The 26099-nt window shown below is 34.2% G+C and overlaps 9 protein-coding genes and 3 pseudogenes across 12 annotated transcripts, besides 7 other annotated features; 6 read left to right on the forward strand and 6 right to left on the reverse strand.

Annotated features, from left to right (window-relative positions):
- Positions 1–701: part of a mobile genetic element that runs on past the window's edge.
- Positions 702–1154: 453 nt separating this feature from the next.
- On the forward strand, positions 1155–2003 carry TVAGG3_0103220 (uncharacterized protein; the record flags this gene model as incomplete). Its single annotated transcript, XM_051222860.1, has 1 exon — positions 1155–2003. The coding sequence occupies one exon, from the start codon at positions 1155–1157 to the stop codon at positions 2001–2003; it is 849 nt and encodes a 282-aa protein (XP_051107846.1).
- Positions 2004–2268: 265 nt separating this feature from the next.
- Positions 2269–2629, reverse strand: TVAGG3_0103230 (annotated as a pseudogene). The gene has a single exon. A coding segment is annotated over exon 1 (361 nt).
- A 1426-nt stretch (positions 2630–4055) lies between these two features.
- Positions 4056–4216: a mobile genetic element.
- A 544-nt stretch (positions 4217–4760) lies between these two features.
- On the forward strand, positions 4761–5782 carry TVAGG3_0103250 (protein of unknown function, DUF4106 family; the record flags this gene model as incomplete). The annotated part of the gene is made up of 1 exon (XM_051222861.1): positions 4761–5782. A coding segment is annotated over one exon (1022 nt), but the record flags the coding sequence as incomplete, so codon positions are not given.
- Positions 5783–5970: 188 nt separating this feature from the next.
- Positions 5971–6007: a mobile genetic element.
- Positions 5971–6007: a terminal%2Cinverted (terminal inverted repeat of Banshee-A3 transposon ID:TVAGG3_0103260).
- Positions 6008–6585: 578 nt separating this feature from the next.
- Positions 6586–6623: a mobile genetic element.
- Positions 6586–6623: a terminal%2Cinverted (terminal inverted repeat of Banshee-A3 transposon ID:TVAGG3_0103270).
- Positions 6624–6698: 75 nt separating this feature from the next.
- TVAGG3_0103280 (protein of unknown function, DUF4106 family) lies at positions 6699–6941 on the forward strand (the record flags this gene model as incomplete). Its single annotated transcript, XM_051222862.1, has 1 exon — positions 6699–6941. The coding sequence occupies one exon, from the start codon at positions 6699–6701 to the stop codon at positions 6939–6941; it is 243 nt and encodes an 80-aa protein (XP_051107848.1).
- An 830-nt stretch (positions 6942–7771) lies between these two features.
- Positions 7772–25804: a mobile genetic element.
- On the forward strand, positions 8046–8183 carry TVAGG3_0103300 (uncharacterized protein; the record flags this gene model as incomplete). The annotated part of the gene is made up of 1 exon (XM_051222863.1): positions 8046–8183. A coding segment is annotated over one exon (138 nt), but the record flags the coding sequence as incomplete, so codon positions are not given.
- TVAGG3_0103310 (protein of unknown function, DUF4106 family) lies at positions 10827–11363 on the forward strand (the record flags this gene model as incomplete). Its single annotated transcript, XM_051222864.1, has 1 exon — positions 10827–11363. The coding sequence occupies one exon, from the start codon at positions 10827–10829 to the stop codon at positions 11361–11363; it is 537 nt and encodes a 178-aa protein (XP_051107850.1).
- Positions 13875–14263, forward strand: TVAGG3_0103320 (annotated as a pseudogene). The gene has a single exon. A coding segment is annotated over exon 1 (389 nt).
- Positions 14279–14731, reverse strand: TVAGG3_0103330 (uncharacterized protein; the record flags this gene model as incomplete). Its single annotated transcript, XM_051222865.1, has 1 exon — positions 14279–14731. The coding sequence occupies one exon, from the start codon at positions 14729–14731 to the stop codon at positions 14279–14281; it is 453 nt and encodes a 150-aa protein (XP_051107851.1).
- Positions 15548–15736, reverse strand: TVAGG3_0103340 (uncharacterized protein; the record flags this gene model as incomplete). Its single annotated transcript, XM_051222866.1, has 1 exon — positions 15548–15736. The coding sequence occupies one exon, from the start codon at positions 15734–15736 to the stop codon at positions 15548–15550; it is 189 nt and encodes a 62-aa protein (XP_051107852.1).
- Positions 16115–16885, reverse strand: TVAGG3_0103350 (annotated as a pseudogene). Its single transcript has one exon. A coding segment is annotated over exon 1 (771 nt).
- TVAGG3_0103360 (organellar and viral DNA polymerase type B) lies at positions 18321–18569 on the reverse strand (the record flags this gene model as incomplete). Its single annotated transcript, XM_051222867.1, has 1 exon — positions 18321–18569. The coding sequence occupies one exon, from the start codon at positions 18567–18569 to the stop codon at positions 18321–18323; it is 249 nt and encodes an 82-aa protein (XP_051107853.1).
- Positions 22787–23280, reverse strand: TVAGG3_0103370 (uncharacterized protein; the record flags this gene model as incomplete). Its single annotated transcript, XM_051222868.1, has 1 exon — positions 22787–23280. A coding segment is annotated over one exon (494 nt), but the record flags the coding sequence as incomplete, so codon positions are not given.
- Positions 25805–26099: the final 295 nt, after the last annotated feature.

Below are 26099 nucleotides of genomic sequence, written 5' to 3' on the forward strand. Positions count from 1 at the left end.
AAGACTTGTTGCCGGTGGTATTGTTGGAGCTTTACTTGGCAAGTTGTGTTTAGTGTAATATCATCTGCTGTAAAAGTTGTAAAACTTGTATGTGTATGGTTCTTGTCTGCTTTCTTGTCATATAAATCTTGAGCAGTGAATTTAATATTATGTTCATCCTTCATGACATAAACATCTTTACATCTAATGTTTCTCATCGTCGTTATGTCGTCATCCGATGTTAAACCTTGTGGAAAGTTAGGAGGTTTCCAATATAATACATCCCCATCAGGTTCTTCAACCGTTCCTTCAATACTTTCTATAGCAACAGTTGTAAAACTTGTATGTGTATGGTTCTTATCTGCTTTCTTCTCTAACTCATCGTTAACATATGTTTTATCTGCTTTAAGGTCTAAACATCCTGAAACCCATCCTGTATCGGCTTTAGTTTTTAAAATCTTCGATGTCCATTCATGGTACCAGTCAACCCTTTCTTTCATTTCGTTATCTTTTTCATCCACATATTCCTTATCTGCTTTCTTCTCTAACTTACTAGCCACACATGCTAACTCATCGTTAACATATGTTTTATCTGCTTTCTTTTCAAGGCTAACGTTTAAGTCTGTTATTTCAGATATAGAATGTGTATGTCCAACGGCACTTTTCCTGTTTAAGGTTTCTTGTAAGTTTGTAATATTTGCAATGGTATGTGTATGAGTCTTTTTAGAATATTCGTTTTCAGCTCTTGTCACTTCACTTGACATTTTATTGTCAACATATGTTTTGTCTGCTAGTTCAGGATGAGTATGTTCTTTTGTTGCATAAGCTTTGTCAGCTCTTTCTTCTTCTTTTGCTATTGCATTGTCTACATATGTTTTGTCTGCTTTGTTGTCAACATCTGCTTTCAAAAGAAGTTCTTTTATAGGTTTCTCGTTTAAAGTTCCTTTTGTTGGATTTATACAAACAGTATGGTTCTTATTGTCTTGAAACAGAAACTCATCTGTCATTGGGTTTAATGTCAGTTTTAAGTTTCCTTCTTTCAATGACTCAGATATCTTAGAATAGTTTGAAAAGTTTGTTGTGTTCTTATTTAGAGCTTGTATAATGAGTTGTCGGTTGTGTTGTATTTCTCTCATAGACGCTGTTTCATTTGACATTTTTATTCTAGATAAAATATGCTTTCAATAGAAAAAGAAAATTCAAGAGTTGCTACAACTAAACCATTAGATGAACTTTTTACGAATGTCGGTCAAAAGTTTGAGACAGAGACCGTAAAGCATGAAGGCTATCGTTTTGACTACCCGTTAAGATGGTTAAGAGACCCATCTGTCACAAAAGCTATTGGCTTTCGTAGAATGAAGTTCATTTCAGAAGCCATACATGGTTTCCCATTTACGGTCGGTTTTGAAGTTCGATACTATAACAAAGAAAAACATACGTATGAGAAATTTGAACAGGGAAAACTTTTACAAGTGAATTTGCTTGTAAACTTAGAAACAACTCTTCAAGCTTTTCAAGAAAAAATAAACGACATCTATATCGAATATGCAAAGCAGTATAACATTGACGAGGGAGAGTACCATCTCGATATTATATATGACAGGAAAAATGCAACTGTTAAAATCAATAGAATAGAAGACCTTGGAGAAAACGTTTATATTTCTACAAAATATAACAACTTGGCATGGTATAGATTTCTGAGGATGTTAAATCAGCCTGCAGAATATCCAGTACACCCGGACTTTTATGAAGTCGAAAACCCTAATGGAACATATGAAAATGTTTTCGACTCAGATGCTATTATAGTTCATGCTTCATTTTCTGGCGCCCAAAACTCTTTTTTATGCTTGGCAAATGACTTTTACGAAAAACCTACAAAGCTATATGAACCGCCGAGTGGAAGTATTTCAGACTTTCAAGTATGGTTTACAACAGATGGAAGAAAGAGAATAGTTCCATTATACCATGCGTTTTACTTAGAACTTAGTTTCATATACAACTACTATCGAACGGTAAAAATATAATTTTTTAATACGGTTGAGGTGTTGGATTTGGTTGCCAACTTGACTGTGGTGCAGGTTCAGGCTGTTGTTATACAGGAGCTTGTTCTTCTGGTTCAGGGTCTTTAGGTATAATACCAACAAACTGACCTACTCTTTTACCAATATTTTTGACTCCGTTCCAAATTCCTCTTCCTACGGTTTTTATTCCATTCCATATACCTCTTCCAACATTTCGAAAGAAGTTTCCAATACTACTGAAGAAACCCATTTTACTATATGTAAAAATCTAATGTCCACCTAGTCTCTTACGTTTCCTGTTGAGTTCCATAGCATTCTTTAACTGGAGCATACATTCTGTTTCTCCTCTGGTAGAAAACATATTCTGGGTCAACTCCTGTGTTCGCGTCATCTGCATAAAGTTGTTTATATCCCACTTCAGGGTTTGTATAAAACTCTTTCCATCTCATATTTGCATACCATGGTGGCAAACCTAACGCAGCGTCATTTGACATGGCAGTTTGCATTTGTACATCTGTTGGCACTTGACCATAGTTTGCCATTGAAGTTTGTATTCTAACTTCATTTGGAATATTCTCTGGGTTTGGTTGTCCAGGTTGCTGTGCATTCGCTAAGTTCTGTGCGTCCATTTAATATTAGATAAAAATATCTCTTACGAGTACATATACTGGACATTTGCAGGCATTGGTTCATCTTCATATTCTCTATATCTTTCTGCCACGTCAAATAAATAAATGACACAATGGAAAAAACCTAAAACAAGTAGTCCTATTTCAAACCACATTTACTTACTAGTAAAATTTCTTTATTGTGACACTTTCTCCAGTTTATAGGACCTCTCTCATATTCTATCTTGTCATATATAAACTCATAGTCATGTATGTCCTCTAACCATCTCATAACGGTTTCCAAACCACTTTTATCGGATGTAAAGTAAAAGCATGGACAGTTATGTAAAACGTCTAAAGTTTCTAAAGAGTCTCTCAAAGTCCAGTCTACTTGGTATTGAAAATCCCATGTGTTATAGAACGGCGGGTCCACTATAAAGAAAACATTTTCCTTGTCTTTATATTTTTCATACAACTCTGTCCAATGACATCTCACAAACTCTATACCCTCAATATATTTTTCTATGTCCTCTTTGAAAACATTTGTATAGTTAAGATATAAAACTTTTGACATAAGTGTTTCAATGTCATGAACTCTTTTAGAACCACTATATAATAGTCTAGCAGATATACTATCCCAGTCTATATATTCTGCTTTTTTCAAAACCTCTCTCACAATATTTTTCTTATCTAATGGTATACGTTCCATCTTACCTATAGGTATCTTTTCTTTTAACGCTTTCAATATATTGTTTGTGTCTGGTATATGTTTGAGACGGTCCATATAGTTGTCGAAGTCATTGCATATAATCTTTGAGTCTGGGAATATTGTATGGCACAAATGGGATATATAGAAACTTCCACCGAACAAATCTACAAATGTTAGACCATTCGGTAGTTTCTTAAGTTCTCTCAATAGAATATCTTTACATCTACTCTTATTTCCAAAGAAGGGTAACGGTGGTTTTGTAAAATTCATTTATATATAATAATAAAAATGTTTTTTCCTGAAAAGTGACAGAAAAGTGACAAAACATGAAAACATATATAATTTGTGAAAAGCGACACATTATATAATGTTTTCGACCCAGAAGAAGGCTTCTCAAAGTATACTTCCTTGGAACGCCTGTAACTTTTCCTGTAGCGACGATAGACCCTTACTTGTCCGGACAAAGTTATACTAAACATCTTCAGGGCTAGAAGGGGCGCAGCCCCTGGAAGCCCCTCATACCTGACCTTATGTATATATTTATATATGTATATATTTATATATGTATATATTTATATATGTATATATTTATATATGTATATATTTATGTAATGCATGAAAATTCGGTTCAATTCATTTTTGACACTTTACATATATCATATTGCAAAAAAGTTTTTAAAATATGATGTATGAATAAGAGTATGATTGGTATAGATTTGGGTTGTATAAATGTGATTGAACAATTGTTAATGGAAAGTTCAAAAACTTGGGTGCAATCAGAACTGATTGCACCCAAGTTTTTGAACTTTGTATAAGGAATTGTTGGCTATGATGTACTGATCATGAATCAGTACATCATAGCCAACAATTCCTTCCCAAACAACCCGAAATTTGTCTGATTCCACACTAATTTTATTAATTTATCTAAACTTTTATCCTCGTCTACAATTTAATCATCAATAATTATCTCTTGTTCTATTTCACTATTATATATATATATATATATATATTTATATGATTTGATTTAAAAAAATAAATAAATAAATTAATAAATCATTTACTCAAATATATCAAAAGTTTTATTTTTATATATAAAGATAACTACTTTTTTAAAAAATACCCTATATATTTTTGCCATGTAAACTATTTTTGCCATGTAAACTTGTCACTTTTGTCAGAAGTGATGTGAACCGAATTTTCATACACAACATATGTATATATTTATATATGTATATATTTATATATGTATATATTAGGTCAGGTGAGTGGGGCTTCCAGGGGCTGCGCCCCTTCTAGCCCCTAAGAAATGGACACAAGAACGTAGAGGAGGACCGAACCCCAGCCGACCAGCCGGTGACAACACTTTGACCGAGTAGTTTTTTGAGCTGAACAAAAAGTGTCATATAAACATCTGTCGAAAACCGCTTTTTAACTTCACTTAAAATGCCACGTAAGCTACGTAAGAATATACGTAAGAGGAAGAGAGCATTGAAACATCCAATAGTAAAACTGACACCACAACAACAGTTGCAACAACAAATGCTGAATGACCCCACTATGTTGCAACAAATGTCAAGCAACCCTATGCTCTTAAACCGAGTTCTTGGTGCACAGAGTGGAGGTTTAAGAGCGGCACTTTTAGCGAAAATGGCAGGCTATGGTGGAGCTGCAGACGGAAGAGCTTATAACCCTCAAAGTCAAATGAATTTGAGTTCACTCAAAAATCAAATAACAGATGTCAAAAAGTCAAACATAGACATACAGAAACAAATAAGTGAAAACGAAAAGAAACTAGAATATGACAGACACACAAAGAAACTCAATGAGTTAAACGTAGAGAAAAAGAAGAAAGAAGAACAACTGAAAGAACTAAGTACAGAGGAATATGCGAAAAAAGTGTCAGAAAAAGCAGCAGAAGTAGCAAAAATGGAACAAGATGTCATAAATTTGAAAAACCATACTACTCAATATAAAGTACTGAAAGATGAAGAGATAAAACAAAAAGCCCTGAAGACATATATGGATAGCGATGAGTATAAAAAAGAAGTTGAAGCAAATGTAAAGGCAGAAAAACTTTTACAGTTGCAAAACCAAACCGTACAGTATGAAAACTTAGCACAAGAAAGTAAAAATAACGACGCAGCCATGCAAAAGGCAATGAAAAGCGCAGAATATATAAAAGCTAACAATGACTGGTTAGATACCCAAGCCAACGCTAAAGCAGCCCAACTTATAGGGTCAATAAGGACAAAAATACAAGCGGATGAAGACAGTTCAAATGAAGCTTTAACAAATGCTGACTTTAAGAACGCCTTCGAAGCTCTTCATAGTAAGGTGAAACTAGTGAACGACTTCTCATCTGGAAAGAAACTGAAGTCTGAAGGTTTCGACAAAGAGTTAAGAGAAGTAGCACAAAATATGACGAAAATAACAGATGCAGCAACGAGACAGGCAGTTCAAAGTGCCTATGACGCCGTTAGAGCAACTGTTGTGAAAAGTCAAGAAAAAGAGTTACAACAGACCAAAACAGACCTAGTAAATGCTTTCTTAAAAACGAAAAGTCAGGTAGGACATTATGCTGCAGATGGAACATATGTGCCAGCTGGTGGAACTTATATACCAGCTGGTGGAACTTATATACTAGCTAGTGGTGTAATAAACAGAAATTCATCAAAAGTGACAGCTCTCAATTTTTTTGACATTTGTAAATTCTAAATTGAATGAGAAAAATGAAATAATACTAAGCATAATACAATATTCTAGATTTAATTATAATTAGGAAAAAGTTAGTTTTGAGAGTACTTTTCATAGGCATATAGAATGAAATCTTCTGAAAAATAATATCACATAAACTCATATTATTTTCTAATATATAACTATTTTATATAAAAATCAAATTCAATGATCTTAAAAGCGAAGGATAAACCTCAAAATTTACGAATATAATGAGTGGGAATAGGCGTAAAGCAAAAATTGATATTTCATATGGTTTTATGATAGATAACCATTATATTCCCACTCATTATATTCGTAAATTTTGAGGTTTATCCTTCGCTTTTAAGATCATTGAATTTGATTTTTATATAAAATAGTTATATATTAGAAAATAATATGAGTTTATGTGATATTATTTTTCAGAAGATTTTGTGTTCTTCTTCAAAATTTTATTTTTTTATTAAAAAGAATCTTTACAAAATATACATTTACTTTAATTAATATTTAAAAACGTGCTCTATCAAAAGTTCCAAAAATTCAATATTTTAGCTTTTCTGAGGTGTCACTTTTGATGAATTTCTGTTTACAACAGTGGAACTTATATACCACCAAACCCTCCAAGAGAAGCACCTGCACCAGGACTACCTAGAACATTTACATCGTCACATGGACACAGACACAGGCATGCACCAAAACCAGCACAACAACAACCAAAACCAACAGTTCAAAATCCAGCACAACAACAACCAAAACCAACAGTTCAAAATCCAGCACAACAACAACCAAAACCAACAGTTCAAAATCCAGCACAACAACAACCAAAACCAACAGTTCAAAATCCAACACAACAACCACAAACAGAGCAAGGACATAAAAGAAGTAGAGAACAAGGAAACCAAGATTTCTTAAAAATGCTAAAGGAAAATTATGGTTACCCAGATACTCTTGACTTTAGTGACAGATATAAAGAAGCTATTAGAAAGTTCAAGGATGGAAATACTGACCCGAACCTATTTAGCTTTATGGTTCAGCACCAAATGGGATATAATTTCAAACCTGGAAAATACAAGCTCGCTAAGGGATATGATTTAATAGCATATCATCCAAATGACATGACTGAATTTACTCCGAGATATTTGGTGTCAGAGCTAAATGACAATTCAACTCTCTTCATGAAACGCGTAAAAAATAAAGACGGAACGAAAGAAGAAAGGGTTATGTATGCGGATGACTTAGAGAGGGAACTTGTTAAAAACGGTCTCGGAATATATGAAATGCCAGCAGATGAGGTACAAGAAACTCCACAGGAAGAAGTTCAGATACAACCAGACATGGAAGAAATAGTTCAGCAACAACAGCTAGAAGAGCCAGAAGGAAACGAACAAATCCCTCCTTTGGAAACTAACTTCACAGAACTAGATGAAGATTTGGAACAGCCGAAAAATCTTGACCCTCAACAAGAGTATGAGATGAATATGGAATCTTTCCAAGAGTTTAAGAAAAATTCGGCTGACGGAGTAGAAGAATATCGAAAAATGTTTGCCGACATACAAAAGACTCCAACACCAGATGAAAATATTCAGCATAGAATGGAAGTACTGAAAGAAAGTGTACACACATACAACAACCCTTTTTACTTACGACCATATAACGTTCAATCTTTGGATGAACTCGGTGAAAATAAAAGGTTAAATTTCAACAAAACATATAGAAATGAAACATTGTTTAAAGTTCATTCAGAACCTAGCCAATATGGAAACAAACCTACTTTTGTTTCTGCAGACTATGGAACTACAATGAGATGGGGTCATAAAGCTAACCCGGATAGGTGGTTCATAAACTTACAACCACAATTCCAAGAAGTTGTAGACGCAATGGAAGTCAATGGTGAACCAGATATAGCTGGTATTTTCAGCGCGGCTTTAATGCCATTGAAAGATATGAAAGATGCAGATATTTTGAACCAGTATGAAATGAACATGGCTGATGGAAATATAACACCTGACGTTCTAGAACATTTATCTCAAAGAACTACACAGAACCATAGAGATGGTATATTTGGTGAAGAGTTTAGAAAGAAAGTTAGGGAGAGAGAAGGAAGAGAACCTATTGTACATGACCTTGCAAACGAAAGTTTACAAAATGTCATAAAAACTTACTTTGCAGACAATGAACCGAGAAGGGATGAATATTTAAGAAAACTCAAATGGACAGTACCAAATGAAATGTTAGTATTGAAAAACATGTTCCTTGACAAAATAAAACCAACTACAGAAATAAATGACGCAAGACTGAAACATTGGGTAAAAGCTTTCCCATTCACAAAAGATATTGTTGGTAACATGGAAAGAAAACCAGAATGGCTACAAAAACATATATTTGGAAACGAGCTTATTCCATATGGACAAGCTCTTTTTGAAGAGCTTGAACCGGAAACTCAGGAAAGAGTCATGCAAACAATACGCGAAGACTCAAATACAAACTATGACGAAATCTTTCTAGGATATAGGTTACCTGAGATGGGCGACCAGAGCCCAAAGGCAAAAAGGACATGGGAAATTTACAACATACTAGGTGAACATGAGGCAAAGATGCAACAACTTGAAGCAGAGGGCAAGTTACCAAAAGCGACACCAAAGAAGAAGAGAAGAACAAAGTGAAAATAGTGAAGAAGTAACTTCATCTAGTGAAAGTAGTGGCAATGAAGGAAAAAGAAGAGTTAAAAACTCAGCCAGGAAGAAAGTAAAGCTTGGTCCACGTGGGTTCTATTATGACAAATAAATCCAACTATTCTATATTTTTACCCATATGAAATGTACGCCGCTCAGAATATAACGCCAACAGTTTTGGATGCCATGAATGGAAATGTTTCCGAATGGTATAACGAATGCGACAATGCCATTAGAAGGTCAGAAATAGTTCCTGGAACTTACGAATATACAACTGCTGTTTCTTATGGAAATGTAGGTGAGTTTGGTTCTTCAACAACAGTAGATATTGCTTGCGACAGGTTTCATATAATTTCTATTGACAACTCATTCTTATACGTGGAACAAGACATTGAAATAAAACCTTCTGCCAAGTTGTCTGACAAGAAAGGTTGCAATGGAATTTTCTATGTCGGATACCAATATGCTCCAGAAGTTTTCATGGGATATAAGATATATTCTAACTCTGACTTAGTTCAAACAGTAACATGGGCAAACTATGAATGGTTCGCTTTAAGAAACTCAGTACAACCACAAGCTAGAGAACAAACAGACCAGTATGCAACTATTGAGAAAATAAGAAGACTTGACCCTAACGTTCCAGGAGTTTATGTTAACCTTTCTGGTTCAGATGGAAATGCTGTCACTAAAGTAAAACTGAAACTTAGAGTTCCTTTGTCATCTTTCCTCATCTTCAGGTTTTTAAGATACTTGCCAAACTGGGCAGGAAAAATTTCTATTGAACTTACTCCAAGCAAAAATAACTTAGTCATTGCACCAACACAAGACCCATTCACTCTTACAGACGTAAAGGGAGCAAATCAAACGTCATTCGCCGAATTTTGCAAAGACAAAGTTGACTTAGACTTTGGTTTCTCAAACCTCAACACTGAAGTAAAGTATTATTTCAATGCTGCTGGAACTGCTTGGGACCCAGTTAGGTTCACATGCGAAAAATTTGAATGCAAGAGAATAGAAAGCAGACTTGCAGTCTATATGTTGGACCCAGATATTTCAAATGCTTTAGCTGCCAAATATATTGCAGTTCCACTTATGTTCCCTATACACCAAATATCTGTCAAAGACTTTGCAGGTGAAGTTGGAAACCAAAATCCAGGAACCGCAGGTGCAAGAACAGATATTGCTTTAACAACTGCAATGAAACACGCAGATACTATGTTTGTACTGTTCAGACGAACTATAAATGACTATTCTTGTTTCTACAACCCCGGTATTAAATATCATATAAACATAGATGGCAAATATTATCCAAGAGAAGAATATTCTACAGTTGAGGATATGAGGTCATACAACTTGACATTAGATGCTATGAACTTTAACAACAACTTCACAACAACCATTAACCCTGAAATGCAAAGTTCTATTATGCCATATGTGAAAGTATGGACCCATACAGGAAGTCAAAAAACTCAATATACAAATGGAGACCGTTCAAACTTTTGGCTTGGCATTCCATTTGCTGACTCAGAAGACTTTATGGGTGGTATTTCAACTGTTGGTACTGTACAAATACAATATACTGGTGACAGAGACGGTCCATATGAACTGAGAGCAAAGAAGTTTACAAAACCAATAGCACTTTTCACGGAAGATGCTCTTTTGAAGATTCGTTCGATGAAACCTGCTGGGGCTCCTCAGATTGGCATAACGACAGCTTCCATCGAGCAGATTTTGGCAGCAGGTCAGTAAGTTGTTCTTGAACTGACTTCTCTCCGTCAAATATTGACAGTACGCCAGTTTTGACATAATATTGTATTATAAACTTACCTTTAGAAATATCTGTAAGTTTTGAAGTTATATTTTTGTCTGCTTCAAGAACTTTCACCATTTCAGTTATACCAACTTTCTTTGCTTTATGAAAATATTTTGGTTCAGCAAAGACTGCTATTCTATAACATTTACCATTGTTTGTGTAAAGAACTATTCTGTCAATGTATTTGTATTGTTTGTGTGTGTAAACTTTGTTCTGCTTCAATTCGAAGAGATACTCGAATACGTCCATCTTTTTATTCTAAGTAAAATGTCATTTCCGAAAAATAGAAGCGTAAGTGTTTCAAAAGGTTTAATGGCGGTGGCAGATGTGAAGTTAAATTCACCAACTCAAACAAACAGTCAAAGTGTTATTGTCAATGTCAAAGAAAGAGATGTTGAAGTGGGGAAACCATACGAAGACGAAGATGGTATAACAATTGTTCCTGTAAAAGAACAACCAACATACCCTGAAGTTAGCAGAGACTTAAGTTCTGTTGCAGATATTCGAAACGACTACCAACAACTGAAAGACAAACTTCAAACTCAGGAGAAGATTTGTCAAGCTTTAGGTATAATGTTAAACTTGGTCGAACACAACCCTGTAAAAGTGAACTCATATGTCATTGCACCTCATGAAGTTTTGAAAGAACTATTGAAACTTTTGACAGAGGCAGACGATATAAACATCAAAGAAATAGAACCCGACGTTAGTTGCTGTGGTGTTTCATATAATGTCATTGACAAGATATACGTTATGAAAGGAGGTGAAACGTTGAACTTAAAATATAGTTTCCCAGACGTTATAAAAATATTTGACGACCACAACATTTCATTAAAATTTATTTGCTAAGTAAAATGGCAGAAGACACAATGGTTTATACTATTACGACTAAAAACCCTGAGTCATATAATTCTATAACAACAAACTTACAAAGTCCTCAAGGACGATATTGTAAACTAACTTTAAACACAATGACGACTAAAGCTTGTTTTGCTCTTTTGACACCAGAAGATTTTATTGTTGTGAATGGTAAAAAATACTCCTTTGAAGATACTTACTCAGATATACCACCAACAGGTTTTGTTGACTTATTTAATACTTTAAGGACGAGTGTAACATGTGCTGCAACTAGAGCAGGTTTCATTATGTTTGGATGTCCGACTGAGTTTACTATAAACAATATGAGCTATAATACAAAACTTATATCTGGTTTTTACTACCAACAGTTTCCTATAACAGGAAAAGGTGTCATACAAGGAATGTCTATTCCATTGACTTTAAGTACACCTATTTTATATATTGTTTCAAACTTAGGTTCAAAGTGTTATTCGAATGTCGACAGAAACTACTATGACCAAAAGATACTTATGCGTATAAACAACACTTTCTCTGCTGGTTTGCCTATTGTTCATTCGAATGCAGAGTTTTCAGCTTAGTAAACTCAAACACTTTGGCAATATAAACTTGACATTAGTTGACGCAAACTTTGTTCCTGTAAAACTTTTATGTCCTATGTATTTGTCAATGACGGCAGAAAGTTTCGAATTGGAAGATGCAACTGGTGAAAGTATTGTATTACAAGAACAACTTCAACAACAAATAGCTCAAGAACAACAAATGCAACAAATAGCTCAAGAACAACAAATAGCTCAAGAATAAAAAAAATATTTTTTTTTATTTTTATAAAAATGTACAGAATAGATGTTTCAGATTTTTATGACTTCCAACATTCAGAAATATGTGTCCATTTCGAGACTATAACAAAGCAGTCGAGAATTTGAAACGTTTAGTCATTTATGTCGACTCTGCCCCAGAATGTTATGTTATGAAAGAATGGGATGTAGTCTTTAACAAACCTAAAGCAACAATAGTTTCAGAACAAGAATGTAAACAGAAACTTAAGAAAATAAAAGTCGTACAAGTTGGCATGAAGATGTTAGATGCTTGGGATATCTTATTGTCAAAGTTAGAAGATTTTTCAGTTCGAGGTATAAAGTTCTATACACCTCTCCAAACTTCTATTCTATCTTCACTGGATATAAATACGAACAAGTAGAATGGAAAGGAAAAATGTTATAGAAGCTTGGTTAGACCATGTCAAAGAAATTATATGCAATGGAAACGAAAGAGTCTATGAGTATATCTTATGTTGGTTTGCAAACATCTTACAACATCCAAGTGCTAAAAATGAAACTGCTCTCATTATAATTGGAAAACAAGGAACAGGTAAGAACACATTCTTTACAGATATTTTGTGCAAACTGTTAGAAGGTTATTCGAATCCGAATATGACAAACTTAGAAAACATCTGCGGTAAATTTAACTCTTCAATAGAGAATATTGAAACTTATAGTATGTAACGAACTTCAAAGTATAGATACAACAAAAGTTTTGAACTCAGATGCTTTGAAGAGTCTTATAACAGACAAAGTTGGAGTTGTTGAAAGAAAATATAAAGACCAAAGAGTTGTGAAAATGTTGCAAACTTCGTTATGGTTTCAAACAATGCTGTTCCGATGAAGTTAGAAAGTTCTGACAGAAGATATGTAGTTTGTCAGAACGTCAGAAGCTCATATGCAAGATACAGATATTTTGACGACTTAGCAGAAACTTTGACATCTGACTTTTACAACCACTTGTTTCTCATATTTTATGACATTAGATATTTTCTAAGTTCAATCCAAGACAAATTCCACATACCGAAGAGACAACATTGTTAGAAGCAAACAAAGTGTATATGAACTGTTCATAGATGAAACTGACTTTGAGTGTTTAGATGAAAGGTCATTGTACGATTCGTATAAACAATATTGTCAAGAGTATGGTTATATGACAGCTTCTAAACGAACATTCTTGGCAAATGTCAAAAGTCTTTTAGATGTTCAGAATGGTGTATATACAAAGAAAAATTTTTCTGAGTAAATTTTTAAAAAAATATTTTTTTATCCGATAGAAAAGATGACAGAAAAATTAACTTTTTACATAGCGCCAGACCCTTCTTGCCCACATCTTTTTAAGCCACAATATATAGACATAGAACTAAAATAGAGAAAAGCGAAATTCTACAAACAGAAGAAGCATAGAGACCTAGATAACGAAAATGGATATGCGCTATTCTGGTTAGATTGTCCTTATGAAATGTATGAAAAAAAGGCTTTATATGAAGAATATAGAAAATATTGTCATGAAAACGATATATAAGACCAAGCTCTAGAGAAAAATTCTATGCTGGTATAAAAACATCTTTTCGAAGTTCGGAATGGCAAATATACAAAGAAAATTTTTCTGAGTAAATTTTAAAAAAATATTTTTTTTATCCGATAGAAAAAGATGGCAAAATTCATCTCAGTAAACAAGTACATGTCAGGACTTAAAGAAGAACTAGACCCATTCACATATTTGAATGTTTACTTCTACCATTTTGAAAAGTCTTCATTCAGCAAAGTTTGGAACATCGAACCAGTTAAGTTTGCTGTTGTGACTAAAAATGGTGCGAAATTTGAAGACTTAGACATAGAAGGTTTGTTAGCAGTCAAAGAAAGTTTTGACAGAAGGTTCTCAAAACTCGAAGAAGGTAAAGCATACAAACTTGTTATACCTTATGAACCAAGAAAGCAGACGACTATGAATATTATGAGTCTAAAGTTGTAGAAGTTCAAGGTAAATTGGGTAAAAAGATTTTAGAGTCTAAGCCAGTGTTTGCTCCTAAAGAGGAAGAGAACATTGACATTGACCCAGAAATGTTCTAAAATAAAATTTTATTTTTACATGTCATATCTCCCCTTCTCTGGAACTGGTTCAGGTTCTTTCTTCTCTTCTTCTACTTTCTTTTCTTTCTTTTCTCTCTTCTTCTTTTCTGGTGGAGTTATGTCAAACTTCTCAGAACCATATTTTTGTAAAAGTTCTTTGTCCTTTAATAGCTCTTCTATTCTGTTTTCTATTTCATCTTCAAGAACAGTGCATGTGTCTTCTTTGCATTCTAAGAAGTTTTGTTGGACTTCATCTCTCCAAGAGGCGTCATCTCTGTCAACAAGTCTGTCATTGACAAATTTTAAGACTGCTCTGCTTAATGTTTTATGGTTCTTGTCATATTCCCAGAAACAGAACTTTAGAACAAATTCACCTTTCTTGTTTACACTATGTAAGATTTTATGGTCGACAGATGTTTTGCTGTCGAAAAGTTTATCTCGAATATAGATAGCGAAATCGCTAGACATTTTCAAAAAGATAAAAATTTTAATTTTTCTAAAAATATGTTAGAAAAAAAGTTTGCTGACATTGACAAAAAATTTGAGAATGTTTTAAACAAGAACAAGAGGAAGTTAGAAAATGCTCAGATAAAGCCTATACATGACAAGTTCTTATTTGCTCAGAATGGTATAACAGGTCTAATTGCACCACCTGGGTCGGGTAAGACTTTCACTTATCTTAAAATGGCTGCACAACAACAGAACTAGATGAGAAGAACCCATTCTATGAGTTAGTTGTCATTTGTAGTACTTCTGGTCAATTTGACCAAACCGTCAATTCGTTCAAAGATATTATAAAGAAGTCTAAGTTAGTATGTATAAAAGACTCTGAGTTGTTAGATTGGATAAAGAAGTACCAAAGAAGAGTTTTGAAGTACAATGCTATAAAATGAGTATATAAATTCTAAGTTTAAAGACCCAAATGAGGAAATGCAGAGAATATTAGAGAAGAAACACTTCAGAAACAAACAGAAAGAGATAGAATACATTTCGAAGAAATTGCAATCTTACGATTGGAAGACATACCCTCATAGATGTCTTCTTATCTTAGATGACTTTGCTTCTCATCCTTTGTTAAAGAACAGAGAACAAGATATGTGTCGAATTCTTAAGAAGCTCAGACACTTTAACATCTCAGTTGTCATTTGTGTACAGACAGCCAAGAGTTTAAGTAAGGATGTAAAGAGAATACTTACTGACATTGTACTTTTCCCCGGATTGTCCGAAGACGATTTCATGGAACTTATGAAAGAGTCCATGGCAGGTAAGTTTGACAGACATGAACTATGGGAGAAGTACAAAGTCATACAAGACCCTCATACTTCTTTCAGAATTCACATCTACGCAAACAAAGTTCAAATTGTAAAAAGTCAAGCTTGAAAAATGTAAGTGTTTAGTCTTAGTCTGTTGTGGTTCTGCAGCTTTCGGTTCTTCTGGCTTTGGAAGACATTCAGGAAGAGGAACGTCGGACATTCGTTTGTGTCCTGTCGGAAGGAAGAACTTTTTCTGTCGGAAGGAAGAACTTTTTCTGTCTGAAGGAAAAATTTTTTCTGTCGTTCGACCAAAAAGTTCTCAATTTTCGAAAATTTGAATGGCTTACGGACGAACAACAGGAAAATTTTTTCCTGTCTGAAGGAAATTTTTTTTCCTGTCTGAAGGAAATTTTTTCCCTGTTGGAAGGAAATTTTTTTCCTGTCTGAAGGAAGGACTCGGAATGTCGGATGGAAGGACTCGGAATGCCAGAAGGATTTGACAAGACAATTGACCTTATAGAGCTACCTGAGCCATCTGAAGTCAAGCTTGAAAAATAAATGGTTCATTTACTCTACTTGTTTGAAGTTGTCAAAATACTCTGTTATTTTTTCTTTCAGTAGCGGCAAATCTTCTTTGAAGGTAAGTATTGTACAACCTTTAATATCATAGTGTGTTTGAGGTAACGTATCTTGAACTATTTGTTTCACATCTTCATTTGGTGTCATTGAAATCGGTAAGTTTTCGCGATAGAACCAATTTCTGTCAGATTTGTAAATCTTAGCAAGGTCGTAAAAGCTTTTTGTTGTTCTTCTGATAAATGCACATAACCATATCTCTGTCTTCTTCATTTTCCACTCTTCAGTATAAATCATATACTTATAGTTCTTTTCCTTTCCTTTTGGTACCGAACGTGGTATTCTTTTCTGAAGGCTTTTTGTCTTTGGCTTCAAGCTTGTTTTTCCATCTCTTCACGTCTTGTCTATGAATTTCATCTAACATCATGAAAATATAACAAGCATAACGAGTGAAGCCCACATTGACAACAGCATTTACAAGAAGTCTATGTACATAATATCCTCTCAAACCATTTGGCAAATTTTTACGATTTTCATAGAGTTTTGGCGACCCCGGAAAAAGTCGGGGTCGCTGTGCTTCGCTCAAAAGTTCTTTTGTCTGTTGGTTTTTGAACCAATCGTCTGTATGTTTGGTATCTGGAGCAAAACATGCTGTCAAAATACTTTGCATTTGGTACATATCGTCTTTGACCGAACGAATGAGACGTAACTGTTTGTTAAACTGAACCCACTCGTATTCTTCATTTATGTCTTCATGAACGATAGCAGTTGTTGTGTTCTCTGATGTTGACATATCTGTCCTTACATACAAAATAAAAAAAATATTTTATAAAAAACTAACGTTATTTCCTGACTTTCAAAACACAAAAGACCAAAATAAACGCTTTACATGTATTTTTCAGCAACTTCGTCAAATAATTTTATAGCTTTACCTATCTCATCTACTTCAAACGTTTCTTTACCTTTCGTGGAGCACCATACATTTTCTCAAACTTTTCAAGTAGTTCTGTTTCAGCAGCTCTCATATCGTTAACGAACACAACCTTAACTCTATTGACTATACTGTCATATCTTTGAGTTATATTATATGTTCTTCCTATCTTATATCTTTTTGTATTGAAGTCCTTCGGTTTCTGAACGATGTAAAGTAAGCCTTCACTGCAACGTTCAGTATCGAATGAACCATATGTTATGAAGTTATATCCAACAACTGGGTCAATCCATAACAAAACTATTGGTATAAGACTTTTGTCTATAAGATATGCTGTAGTTCCATAGAATCTTACCGATATCATAAGCTCAGGATTTCTTGTCAAAATTTTCTGAGTTGAAGCAATTCCAACCCAATGGGATGTTTTCTTTCCAGATGGAGATATAATGTCTGACAAAGAATATTTCTTGTATTTCTTTGAGTATCTTACGTTTAAATCACCTATTCGAACCACTTTGGTGTCATTGTCTATCTTTTTAACTGTTTCAAACTCAGTGTTTGTCATTTTCTGTTCTTACATACAAAATAAAAAATATTTTATAAAAAACTAACTTTATTTTTTCTATTTTGTATCTTAAGGAAATTCATGAAATGTGGTCATTTTTTTACGATTTCAGGGATTTTTTTGACGAAGTGTCAAAGTTCACTTCGTAAAAAAATAACAGTTATATAATGAAAAAGTGTCATTTTTTCACGATTTTCATGAGTTTTAGGCGACCCCGGAAAAAGTCTAAATCGCAATTTTTTCATTTATCTTGTATAAAAGATATGATTTCAGGGATTTTTTTGACGAAGTGTCAAAGTTCACTTGGTAAAAAAATAACAGTTATATAATGAAATTTGGTCATTTTTTCACGATTTCAGGGATTTTTTTGACGAAGTGTCAAAGTTCACTTCGTAAAAAAATAACAGTTATATAATGAAATTTGGTCATTTTTTCACGATTTCAGGGATTTTTTTGACGAAGTGTCAAAGTTCTCTTCGTAAAAAAATAACAGTTATATAATGAAATTTGGTCATTTTTTTCAGCAAAAATATATTTTAGGGTAGATGGTTTTTAGGTGTCACCAGGTCCCTCGGTCCCTCGGTCCCTCGGTCAACTAACATCTTTTTGAAAATAGTGACAACATGACATTTTGACAACAACACAGGAAATAAACTTCTTCGTAAATGTTTTGTCAAAACTTCTTCGTCAATGAGCGTAAATCAGACAAAAATATATTTCTACCATAAAGTTTCACAAGCGTTTTACATGGTATATGTTGTGATGGTTCATGACTTTAAACAGTTTTGTAGCTTCTATTTCTTCTGTCAGTATGTCAAAAGTTTTAACAATGCCGAAGGTTTCTTTATATTTCTTCTTGACGTCAGATAGAAGGAAATCGTCAGCAGTTGGATAGTTTTTGTTCAGAAATGTCAACATGTCCATTTTATCTTCTGCTGGTTTCTCTACTTCTTTCTTTAAGTCAGCATAGTCGTTTCTCATTCTTTCTATCTCTTTGACGGAGTAGTTATATTTCTTCATTGCTGCTTTACATTTTGAACATTGTGGGTTCATTTTAGCATTGTACATTGAAACCTTACCTGCTAAAACAACTAAGGCGTAAATGGTTTTCTTTAACTCAAAAGTTGCGGGTTTTATTTGTCCGTTCCATACTTTACCTCTTCTATCTTTTCTCTTATCTGCCATACATACACATTTTGCAACTAACGAAACAAAGTTGTCGTAGGTCTTAAATTCTTCAGATTTATATATGTCAATGAAATATACCATGTCGCAATCTTTGTCCATGACTTTGTGGTTGCAATGAAATCCAAGAAACTCATAGTTTACCTTACGTATGAACTTCTTTATTTCTACTGAGTCAGTTGCTTTGACTTCAATTTCATCGAATTCAGGAATAGTAAGCTTTTGTTGTTGTATTTCAGGAAGTTTAGGTAGATGGTCGATGAGGTCCTGCATTTCATAAAGATACTGTTCATTTGTTTCATCTTTCGCACTACAGTCTAAATCTCCTTGGAGAAGTTCTTGCTTTATCTTCTGGATTTCTGTTTCGAAAGTATATGAAGAAGGAATGAAGCTTTTCATCTCTACTAACATAGATGTTGGGTTCATGACTAAAGAGTTTGGTGCTGTTGTTGCTAACATGTTCTTACAATAAAAATAAAAAATATTTTTTTTAAAAAACTAACTTTATTTTTTATGTTTTTTGTGAAAGTGTCAAAATTCATGAGTTTTGGTTGAAAAATACGGTGGAGCCAAAAGTGGCTCGACCTCAAAACAAGCATTTTGTGAAGAAGTCTTGACAAAACATATACGAAGAAGTCTTGACAAAACATGTACGATGAAGTCTTGACAAAACATGTACGATGAAGTCTTGACAAAACATATACGAAGAAGTCTTGACAAAACATGTACGATGAAGTCTTGACAAAACATGTACGATGAAGTCATGACAAAACATTTACGAAGAAGTCTTGACAAAACATGTACGATGAAGTCTTGACAAAACATGTACGATGAAGTCATGACAAAACATTTACGAAGAAGTCTTGACAAAACATTTACGAAGAAGTCTTGACAAAACATGTACGATGAAGTCATGACAAAACATTTACGAAGAAGTCTTGACAAAACATGTACGATGAAGTCTTGACAAAACATATACGAAGAAGTCTTGACAAAACATGTACGATGAAGTCTTGACAAAACATGTACGATGAAGTCATGACAAAACATTTACGAAGAAGTCTTGACAAAACATTTACGAAGAAGTCTTGACAAAACATGTACGATGAAGTCATGACAAAACATTTACGAAGAAGTCTTGACAAAACATTTACGAAGAAGTCTTGACAAAACATTTACGATGAAGTCATGACAAAACATGTACGATGAAGAAGTTTATTTCCTGGACTGTTGTCAAAATGTCATGTTGTCACACTTTTTCAGAGAAGTTAAAATGACCGAGGGACCGAGGGACCGAGGGACCTGGTGACACCTTCAGTTCTTCAAAACATTTACGAAGAAGTCTTGACAAAACATTTACGATGAAGTCATGACAAAACATTTACGATGAAGTCATGACAAAACATGTACGATGAAGAAGTTTATTTCCTGGACTGTTGTCAAAATGTCATGTTGTCACACTTTTTCAGAGAAGTTAAAATGACCGAGGGACCGAGGGACCGAGGGACCTGGTGACACCTTCAGTTCTTCAAAACATTTACGAAGAAGTCTTGACAAAACATTTACGATGAAGTCATGACAAAACATGTACGATGAAGAAGTTTATTTCCTGGACTGTTGTCAAAATGTCATGTTGTCACACTTTTTCAGAGAAGTTAAAATGACCGAGGGACCGAGGGACCGAGGGACCTGGTGACACCTTCAGTTCTTCAAAACATTTACGAAGAAGTCTTGACAAAACATTTACGATGAAGTCATGACAAAACATGTACGATGAAGAAGTTTATTTCCTGGACTGTTGTCAAAATGTCATGTTGTCACACTTTTTCAGAGAAGTTAAAATGACCGAGGGACCTGGTGACACCTTCAGTTCTTCAAAACATTTACGAAGAAGTCATGACAAAACATTTACGATGAAGAAGTCTTGACAAAACATATACGAAGAAGTCATGACAAAACATGTACGATGAAGAAGTCTTGACATTTTCCTGGACTGTTGTCAAAATGTCATGTTGTCACACTTTTTCAGAGAAGTTAAAATGACCGAGGGACCGAGGGACCGAGGGACCTGGTGACACCTTCAGTTCTTCAAAACATTTACGAAGAAGTCTTGACAAAACATTTACGATGAAGTCATGACAAAACATGTACGATGAAGAAGTTTATTTCCTGGACTGTTGTCAAAATGTCATGTTGTCACACTTTTTCAGAGAAGTTAAAATGACCGAGGGACCGAGGGACCGAGGGACCTGGTGACACCTAAAAACCATCTACCCTAAACTTTATTTTTCAATACTTTTTCAGCACTTTTCCGTAGTTGTATATGAAAGACAATTCGAGATAAAAGTCATAGTACAATGGTATTATATGCTGCACACCATTTGTTGTGAACCAAACTTGAAAGTCAGAGAAACTGTTACTAGGTGGTTCGTAGAATTTAGAAGCAAAGTCATAAACGTCCTTACCAATACATAGAAAACTATTGTTGCTTGAACTGAAACTTGCATGGCACATAACATTTTGAGGGTCAAACACGTTTCTATAAACTGTCAAATCTGCTGGTGGAAGTATAAATTGAAATGGACCATCTGGTGGTAATGGTTCGTTCTGGTTTAGTAACCGAAGAAATTGTGCCCAAGAACGTTTGTCTACTTTCCAAAATAAAAACTCTGTATCTCTTGGAGGGTTAATTTCAATCTTTTGAAATGAAACGGTGGAGTTCATCTTGTCATATTCTAGTTTCAGATAGTATGTTCCATTTAGTAAAGAGGCGTATTTTTCTTGAAATTCCCAATAGTATTTGTTCATTTGAGTTTGAAAGTCATTTAGAGTTTTCTCAAGACTTTCGTCTGAACGAACTGTAAAGATCCTCATTTCATCAAATTTGTCTATTAGACCATCAGAACCTTTATACTGCCCATGAAAATATACTGCGAACATAAACGCGTTAGTTCTATTTGAAAACAAAACTCTTCTAAATCCTATTGCCTTTGCATCTGAAGGACTTTGAAGCCAACGAATTGGATAGTCAAACCTGTAAGCTCGGGATGAAATTTCTTCATCTGAAATAGTCATACCAGCATTTGTAAAGATATAGTCTAATGGTTTTGTATCTGCTACTTTTGTTCTTTGTTTTTCAACCTGAAGCATTTAATATATGTAAAAATATATTGTTTTAAAATGGTATGCCATATAGCTTTCTTGAATTTGTTAAGAAGTATTTGAACGTATTTTCCATCTGTATCTCTAGTGTTTACATAAGCATAGCCCGCCTTAGTAAAATATACTTGTAATTTCCTATAGTTTACGCCGGTATAAAAGTAGAAAGAGTCTTGTTCTTCGCTATAGTAGTAAAACTCAAACGTATGCTCGCCATAGTCTGTAATTTCAATTGTTTCATCTTCTAGTTCGTCGACAAATTCGAATACAATATCTCCAAATTTGCCTTTGTTCTTATTGTTTTCAGAACGAGTGACCCAACGTAAGTTTTCAAGTCTATTGTCGTTTCTTATACGGTTTATATGGTCTACAAAAGGTAAATTGTTAGGATTCAGTATAAAATGAGTTGCAATGACAACATGTTTAAAATAGTGTTTCCCACCCATCTTCATAATAGCATATCCGTCATTTTGCTCCCATTCGCTTAAAACTCTTTTTGTCTTTTTGTTTCTGACTTCAAATGACTCACAACAGTGAATTTCATATTTCTCATCTAACAAACAAGTTTCCCAACGGTCTTCTCCAACAAACTCAGCGTACATTTCAAATAAAATAAAAAAATATTTTTTAAAAAATATATGGTTTAAAAAACGTTTTTACTTCATGCCATTTCATATTTCTCATCTAACAAACAAGTTTCCCAACGGTCTTCTCCAACAAACTCAGCGTACATTTCAAATAAAATAAAAAAATATTTTTTTCTTTACTTTACATAACCGCCTGAAGCCATAAGTCTTTGACGCCAACCCATACCAGCTAATGAAGGTTGACTTGGTTTAGTTTGGAAACTAAACTTTGGTTTTGGTTTATCTTCAGTTTTTGGTTTCTCTTCTTCTATCGGTTTTTCGTCACTTTTCGGTTCCTTTGACTTTACCTCACTTGCAGGAATAGTTGTGTCGTCAACATCTTCATAAATATCATATGCCATTTGTTTTTGTTTTCCTTTCAACTTTTTGTGTTTGTTGTAAAGTTTAGAATATTTCGACTCTAAGTCAATGAGATGTTCTATAATGAACTGTTGGTCAGTGAAGTAAACTTTTCCATCTGTTGTCTCGAAAGCTCCTTCAGACTTCAATATTTTATTTGTGAGAGTCTGTTTCTTTTTTGAGATACTAGCCGTTCCATTTTTATGAAAAGTGACTTTGTAGTTAGGGTTTGTATTTCCAGACCTGGCACTTTCTATTATTGAATTTTTCTCTTCATCTGTAAGTTCTTTGACAGGTTTTGACAATGGTTCTGAACTTTTTGTTTGTGGTGTCAAATCTACCGTTTCAACTTCTTCGGTCATTTCATCTCAGTAAAAAATTTTAGTTTGGTTTGTTTTCAACTGGTTGTTGTTGTTTTTTAAGTCGGTCTAAAACTTCCTGAGGTATAGGAAGAACTTGACAAACACGTTGTGTAACTGCTGGAAGCCGACAAATCCATCTTGAACCCATTTGTCTCAATGCTGTATTGTTCATTTCATCTCAGTAAAAAACTTTACATTCCCCACGTTTTGAGGCGGTTGAGGTTGGTTATTGTTTACCCATTGTTGTGCATGGTTATATCCTCTGTTAAAGAATCTTTCACCTTGGTCCATATAGTGTCCTGCTTGGTTATAGTAGTCATTTGCTTTGTTATAATAGTTTCCTGCTTGTCTTCCTACATTGTCCATCCATCCTTGAACTTTTCCTCTTGTTTCAGGATTTGGAATAAGATTTGTTGCATCTCGTGCTACATCCCAACCTTTCTGTACAGTTTGTATAATAGGTTGTGCTTTCTCTTTAAGTATACCTAATGTACTCAAAATCTTCCTTCCAATTCCAAATGCACCTCTAGCTATTGTTCCCACTGCGGGCAAAAATCTGGATGCAACTCTGCTAATGCGCCAAATAAACCCATTTCTTATAGGGTAAAAAATGACGAATCCAAACAAGGACCCCTATGTTTCTAAAAGCGACAGAAAGCACTCATGATAAAAATCTTTAGTTCAACACCAAATGCTTGGTTTATGGATATCTTGGAAAACATTCCGAGGTATAGAGAAGATGGACCACCATACTGGCTAATATTTATCGGTCAAAACACAAGATACTGTGAAGCCATACCATTACAGTCCAAAAATATTTTAGATATCTTAGCAGCTTTGACAATATTTGTTGACAAATACCATCCAACAAAACTGACATCTGACTGTGAAAGTTTCTTTCAAATCAGACGATATTAAAAACTATCTGCGTTCAAAAAATGTAAACCAATATTTCATTGTCGACCAAAACCATTCTGCCTCTTGGTGTCATTGACGGTTGTATAAAAATGTTAAGAGACTTAAAACCAACCACAAGGTGGTGAAGCAAATGAAATGTCATATGACGACAAATATAGACACTTCTCCATGGCAAAGATGAGACAAGTTTTAAATATTTACAATAACCGTAAACAAAAAGGTTTGGGAAACCACTCCCCGAAGAAATGAAAAACAACCCTGACTTAGAGAAAGACTATATATTTAATAATTTAGTCAAAAGAGACAAACAAGAAAAAATGCCGGGCTTCAAACTTCAGAAAGGTACAAAGTAAAAATAGAAATACCTAAACGCGACCCATATGAAAATACATTGACTATGACAACAATGGAACCCGACAGGTACTCACATTCGTGTTCGTAAAAATAGAAGAAAGTATACAAGAGAATATTATGAAGTTTTAGGCAAACATGGCAAAATGTACAGACTGCAAGCAGAAGATAAAACTACTATTGCCAGACCTCGTTTCAAACTTGTCAAAGTTCAAGGCGGTATACTTTCAAAGACAGTTCCTAACAAATATAAGACAACTCCTGACGAATATGCTAAAGAAGTTGAAAATGACGACTAAGCAATTCTATACCATGCGAATATAGTCATAAATGGTGGCATGTAGTCTTTACCCAAGCCTGTTGGATTTGTTGTGAAAGTGTGTGAATGATTTCCTCCTGGTTCAGTTTGTCGAAAAGTCTTTTTTGCTGAATGGTTATAATCTGGAGATAAAACGTCATTGCCAGCATAATATTCTGAGTTGTATAATGGATGGTCTCTTAATGAGTGACTATGGTCGCCAGAAAAGTTTGTAGTTCCCGTATGAGTGTGCGGTGGAAGGTTTGCTTCTTTAATTTTCTTCGAACCTCCTGCCGTCTTTGAATATCTAGCACAGTATAAGAATTTATCTATAATCTGCTTCCATTCACCAAAACCAATTACTACTTCTGGTCTGGTAGAGTTCATTGACGTATAAATAGAGCCTATAGGATATAATGTTTGAAGTATTTCTGTCTTTAATGTTTGAAGCTCTGTTTTGTCTGCTTTCTTGTCATATAAATCTTGAGCAGTGAATTTAATATTATGTTCATCCTTCATGACATAAACATCTTTACATCTAATGTTTCTCATCGTCGTTATGTCGTCATCCGATGTTAAACCTTGTGGAAAGTTAGGAGGTTTCCAATATAATACATCCCCATCAGGTTCTTCAACCGTTCCTTCAATATTTTCTATACCAACAGTTGTAAAACTTGTATGTGTATGGTTCTTATCTGCTTTCTTTTCAAGGCTAACGTTTAAGTCTGTTATTTCAGAAGATGTATGTGTATGTCCAACGTCACTTTTCCTGTTTAAGGTTTCTTGTAAGTTTGTAATATTTGCAATGGTATGTGTATGTCCAACGGCACTTTTCCTGTTTAAGGTTTCTTGTAAGTTTGTAATATTTGCAATGGTATGTGTATGAGTCTTATTTGCTTTTGTCTCTAAGGTTTCTTGTAAGTTTGTAATATTTGCAATGGTATGTGTATGAGTCTTTTTAGAATATTCGTTTTCAGCTCTTGTCACTTCACTTGACATTTTATTGTCAACATATGTTTTGTCTGCTAGTTCAGGATGAGTATGTTCTTTCGTTGCATATGTTGCATCTGCTCTGTCATGTTCTTCTTGAACTTTTTCAATGACATATTCTTTGTCAGCTTTGTTGTCAACATCTGCTTTCAAAAGAAGTTCAGATATAGGTTTCTCGTTTAAAGTTCCTTTTGTTGGATTTATACAAACAGTATGGTTCTTATTGTCTTGAAACAGAAACTCATCTGTCATTGGGTTTAAT

This window comes from Trichomonas vaginalis, chromosome IV (assembly GCF_026262505.1).
Source record: "Trichomonas vaginalis G3 chromosome IV, whole genome shotgun sequence".
Lineage (NCBI taxonomy): Eukaryota > Parabasalia > Trichomonadida > Trichomonadidae > Trichomonas > Trichomonas vaginalis.